Consider the following 5,613-nt stretch of genomic DNA (forward strand, 5'->3'; position numbering starts at 1 on the left):
AATAAATAAATAATAAAAACAAAACAAAACGAAACAACTGCATTCCACAGCTGTGAAGCAGAGAGCAGTGAATGCCGGCGCTCAGCTTCCTCTCATTCGGCTGCTACCCCAGCTCATGGAATGTGTTGCTTTCAATAAGGGCTGAGCTTCCCAGTCAACTAACCTAATCTGGACAATCCCCTGCGGACATGCCTAGAAACTGGTCTCGTCAATGATTCCAAGTCTATTCAAGCTGACTGTAAAGGTTTAGCACTTGGTTCAGATCATGACCGTGAGGTAATTTGTAGCTCTAACCGCGGTACCATTTCTCCATCACCAACATCAAGTTAACCCCGTCCAGAGTTTGTTTGTAAATAAATACCAGTTATGTCGGTGCAGGGTTGCCTTTATGGCACTGCAATATGTTTTATCATTTTATAAAGTGATTAGGCCTCAGGTAAATATATGTGAATTCTGTTGAATTACATGGACTTGAGTTTGGTACTTCTTAAATGCCGGACTAATTTTCATGTTGTCTGACACAATTTAGCTAGCTCTGCCTTCTACCCTTAGGTAGACGTGTTACTGGGTTACATACAGAGTTAGTGTTGAAGAAACTGTGCAAAGAGTGCATAGTTGGTCTTTCTATGGTGTGCATGAGGACACTAAGGTGAGGCTTTCATTACAACTGCCTTACTCAACCCAGCCCCAGGGTCACTGAAGCCTTCCCTGGTCCCTAATCAGAACGTTGCTTTCTATGGGTCACCTGCATACCTACCAGCAGACCCATGGGTAACATCATAGAGCCACCATACAAAGATGGCTGTCATTATCTTGAGTAAACTTAATAGACTTATGAAGTATATACCGGTTCCCGAACAGAAATATATGGATCATTGTAATTGTCCTCAAAGACAGAATTTAATAAAGATCATTTTCTATTGCCTCATTCGTGGGTTCTTGGACCCCTTATTGCTCACGCTACACCCCTGAAGCTACAAATAGGTTCTCAAAATCAGCAGTTACTCCCACTAACCGAGCAACTTCACAAGGCTGAGTACAGGTCCAGGTGAGTACTGAGCCCAAGCTGATCTATAGAGCTGAGAATGGGCAGCGGTGGCTGATGAAGCCCCCCAGGGCTTCCAGATGTCCCAGTGGGGGAGCTAGTGCTTGGGCATGGTCTGCTGCAGGCTCACCTGTGATTTCTCTTACAGGCAGTCCTACCATAGTTTCCCGGAAGGAGTGGGGGAGGAGCTCCCTCACCTGCAGCGTACCACTGAGCCTGCCCGTGGCCTACCTCATCACAGAGCAGCTCAGCAGGATGGAGTGCCGAGATAGGGCCAGCTGCAGCCGGATGGTGCGAGTCTTACAGTCCCATTCCGTCTATAACAAAGGCTGGTGTGATGTGGCCTTCAAGTAAGAGGCCGCCAGGGTCTCCAAACCCACACTCAAGGCTATCCCTCATAGAATTCTCCTGGTTTTCCTTATTCTGTATCTCCCATCTCCTGGGCTTCATTTGTGTTGTGTTTTTGATGACTGAAAAGTGTTAGAAAAAAAGAACTCAAACAAAATCCAGAAGTCATTAGGAGGAACAGCCCTGTGGGTGCTTTTGTGCTGGGTGATCCTGAAAGAACACACAGACGGTTACAAAACCACCGCAGCCACCCCTGGAGCCCCTAGCATGATGGCTCACAAAAGGCTTCATTGCTATCAACCAGTTAGGAGCAGAAGGGGAAGAGAATCTGTCTTTCCCCTATTGCTACCTTTATTACCTAAATGAGAATACCATAGTCTATGGACATCAAAGAATTTCTTTAAAGCAGCACATCAAGGGGCATGGGTTCAGAATTGTGTTGAGACTGCATGTTAATATGGACCAGGCCCCTTCTCTTCCAGTCAGTGCTCATACCTATGAAATGTTTTTCCATTTAGTACCCTGGGTATCACAAGGGGATGGGTGGACAGGGGACAGGGAATGGTGAGGAGAGCCCATGTTCAAATGAGCACAAGGCATGAAGGCTATCTACTCTGAGGGCTCTATGCAAGGCCCCCAAGTTTTTCTCATTAGCCTCAAGAAAGAGAAAGAGCAGGGATGGGGGTTAAAAAACAAGTAGACCCTGTCTCGAAAAACTAAAAAAAAAAAAAAAAAAAAAGTAGAAAGAAGTTGTAAAGACTCCGCTTTGAAAAGGATGGTCTGTGCTTCCACACACTTTCAGACTGAAGCCTCAGTATGCAAGAACAGCTGGAGACAGGCCGTACAGCCTGTATCTGTATGCTGGGGACCTCTGCTCAGTCCTCGGAGGAAGCTGTGTTGACTTTGTTAGACACAGTTTATCTGCCTGTCCCTGTCCCTCATCACCACATTGTTGTTCCTGAAGTGTTGTTTATTCTAGTCATGGTGTTTCTTGGTGGTTTCAATGGCTCTGTCTCTAAACAAGCAGGTTTCTGCAGTGACAATGCACACCTCCTTTTGATAGTGTGGTTACTGCAGATGTAGGGAGTGACAGAGGAACCTGCTGGAAACACCGAAGAGCAGTGAAGTGGTGGGTACCTGATTCTCTGTGTCAGGTGACAGAGCCTTCAGGTGAGCAGGGTTTCACTTGACCCTGGAAAGTGTTCTTGCTGCGTTCAGTTTGTGTTGGAATTCACAGTCTAGTAAACTGCTGAATCTAGCAAGAGTTACGAAACACCATTTTCAAGGTGGATTGGAAAGCAGAGAACAGCAGAATGGGCAGAAATAAAAGAAGGGGTAGAATAAAAAACATAGACATGATTTTAAAACAAACTTAATAAAACAAAACAAAATATATTTCTGTGATTAAGAGTCTACAGGGTCTGTGAGGAGTGGGCTTAAGGAAATTCTTGAGTTGTAGCTAATTGTTTTAAATTAAACTCGAGCCTTAAAGAAGGCTCGAGTGCTTGGTCCTATAGTTAAAAACAAGAACATGTTATACTAAGCTGGATGTCGTTGTGCCCGCCTGTAACTGCAGCTCTTAGGAGGCTGAAGCAGGAGGACTTCAGAGACCTCAAGGCCAGCTGAGGCTATGCAGTAAGTTCCAGGCTAGCCTAGGTAACAGGGAGAGATCATGTTTCAAAGGCTGTCCACTCCCAAATAACAACTGCAACAAAATGAATTAACCAGCAGGAAAAGATCATTGTCTTCAGGTCCTGGAGAGTCACACATTCAAATTTCACTTTGAACAAAGTGAGGTTTTTTTGGAGGTCGGGTTTCTCTGTGTGACAGCCCCAGCTGTCCTGGAACTAGCTCTGTAGACCAGGCTGGCTTCGAACTCACAGAGATCCGCCTGCCTCTGCCTCCCAAGTGCTGGGATTAAAGGCGGTGGTAGCACTTCCTTCCTTCCTTCCTTCCTTCCTTCCTTCCTTCCTTCCTTCCTTCCTTCCTTCCTTCCTTCCTTCCTTCCTTTCCTTATTTTTAAGTGAGTCTGGAAAACACCTGTAATGGAAGACAAAACCAAAATTGAAATACATTCCTATTTCTTTAGGCTGTCTAAAACTGTCTCTTTTGTTTTTCATTATTATATTATCAAAACTTCACTTTTTTATGAGCCTCTAGGACCACTTTAGGAAAGTAAATTTCCTCGATACAGAAGTTTACCACTAAATCTGCATTTTTTTTTTTTTTTTGCTTGGCAGCTTCCTGGTTGGGGACGATGGCAATGTGTATGAAGGTGTCGGTTGGCATGTCCAAGGCTTACATTCTCCAGGCTACAGTAATGTCTCCCTGGGCATTGCCTTCTTCGGCAGTAAAATAGGTAATGGTCATCCATCCAGACTCAGAAGGTGCCTGCACCCTTAATTCACCTCTTGCCTCCACAGTCACATCTTTTAGCCTGCCTTGTAGGTACCATCTCTGATACCCCTGTCTCTGGAAATCCTTCCTGCAGTGGTGCTCTGTGGGATGCAGCTTGTCCTCTTCTGGTCTATTCTTGTTAATATATTGTTGCAGTTCCACGGACATTGAGTTCACAGTCATGGTCAATGGAATCTGGATCATCCTACCATTGATATTTTAGTTGCCAGAGGCAGACAGCATGGATTATTTCTTCTTTCAGTATCTTTGTTGATAGAGACAAAAAAGAGGTTAGCAGGCAAAGTTGGAGTCAGGGGAGTTTTTGACCATCCACTTCCAACCGGAGCAGGGCAGAGTGCAGGAGTGGTATCAAAGGCTAATGTCAGTGAGAGGTGGCCGCCACAAGCTCTTCCTTATTGGGGATCTTAATAGCAAGTGTTATAGGGATGTTCAGCAAGAATTATATAGGTTAACGGATAGAAAAGAGTTTAAGGCATGCCTGATTCTGCAGTTACTCAGTAATTACCATCACCCTTTCCCACAGGTTAGGGTCCTTCTGACTTGGTCAAGCAAGTCTCTCCCCACGTATCTTTCTGCTGATTTTTAACCTTTATTTAAAGGCAGAATAAATAGTCTCAGTTTGGCCCTTAAAAGAGGTTCCTAATTTTGGTTGCCTGGAGTTCTGACCAAGTAGTTTTTCTCTCTCAGGCTTTCTGTCTATCTTTTCTCTTCCTGTCTTCTCGGCCCTCCTTGTCGCTGCTGTCCGGGTTGGAGTTCCTACTGACAGATTTTCTTTCATGTTACTCTCACGAAGGCAACAGCCCCACTCCTGCAGCTTTATCAGCTGCAGAGGACCTGATAAACCATGCCGTCCAGAATGGCTACCTGTCTCCCCAGTACATCCAGCCGCTGCTCTTAAAAGAAGAGACCTGCTTGATTCCTCAACATTCAGAGATGCCTAAGAAAGGTAAAGCCTTCAGCCCAGTCCACATGTATCTACACTGCCCCCGACTGCATTTGGGAGCGTTTTCCTGATAGGCTCCCAAAGGTTTCTTGGGCCAAGAACATTTCATGTGTCACAGCTATGAAACCAGGGAAGTTATTAGTACTTTTTTGTCATTGAGGATTTAATCAGGGTTTGGACATGCTAGGCAAGAACTCCACTACTGAACGATATCCCTAGTAGTCAGAGAAGTTAAGGACCATGTTTTCCTTGGCCTCTCCATCCTTCCAGACAATACGGTGTTGTCACAGACCCATTCTTGCCACAAATATATGTGTACTCATGTTTCTTCTGAGTCTACAAGAAGCATGAAGCCTTCAGATTTATTGTACATCTGTGAAAAGAGTCAGACAAAACTCTCTCCATGAAGGAACCCGTGCTTCAGTGAGGAAAGTAAGAGCATGAACAAGCAACAAATGAAGTGTGTTAGAAAGCGTGGAAGGGAGAGGGCGAAGGAAGTAGGGTGTGGAATGGAGTAGATGTAGTCACATATTGTGAGAATACACACCCCCACACCCACACCCACTCATCCCCACCCACCCACACCCACCCACCCACATACACACACCCACACACACTCACCCACATACCCCCACCATCCCCATACTCACCCACACACATTCACCTACACAATCACACACCCACACCCATACACCCCCACACCCACATACACATGCCCACACCCCCACACTCACCCACATATACACACCCCACACACTCCCCTCCTACTCCCCCCACACTCCCACACCCCCTACACTCACCCTCCACACTCACCCACATATACACACCCCAAACACTCAACCCCCAACCCCACATACCC

General features: G+C 45.7%; 1 protein-coding gene across 1 annotated transcript in view; it reads left to right on the forward strand.

Moving 5' to 3' along the window:
- Positions 1 to 5,613, forward strand: part of LOC126486529 (peptidoglycan recognition protein 3-like) — a 13,894-nt gene that overhangs the window by 3,592 nt on the left and 4,689 nt on the right. The window contains exons 3-5 of the mRNA XM_050118797.1: positions 1,194 to 1,395; positions 3,634 to 3,752; positions 4,605 to 4,757. Coding sequence (XP_049974754.1) covers positions 1,194 to 1,395; positions 3,634 to 3,752; positions 4,605 to 4,757 — 474 coding nt within the window. The remainder of the gene's footprint in view (positions 1 to 1,193; positions 1,396 to 3,633; positions 3,753 to 4,604; positions 4,758 to 5,613) is intronic.

The sequence above is a fragment of the Alexandromys fortis genome, unplaced genomic scaffold (assembly GCF_014885135.2).
Source record: "Alexandromys fortis isolate MF-2015 unplaced genomic scaffold, M_Fortis_MF-2015_v1.1 scaffold_152, whole genome shotgun sequence".
Classification (NCBI taxonomy): Eukaryota; Metazoa; Chordata; class Mammalia; order Rodentia; family Cricetidae; genus Alexandromys; species Alexandromys fortis.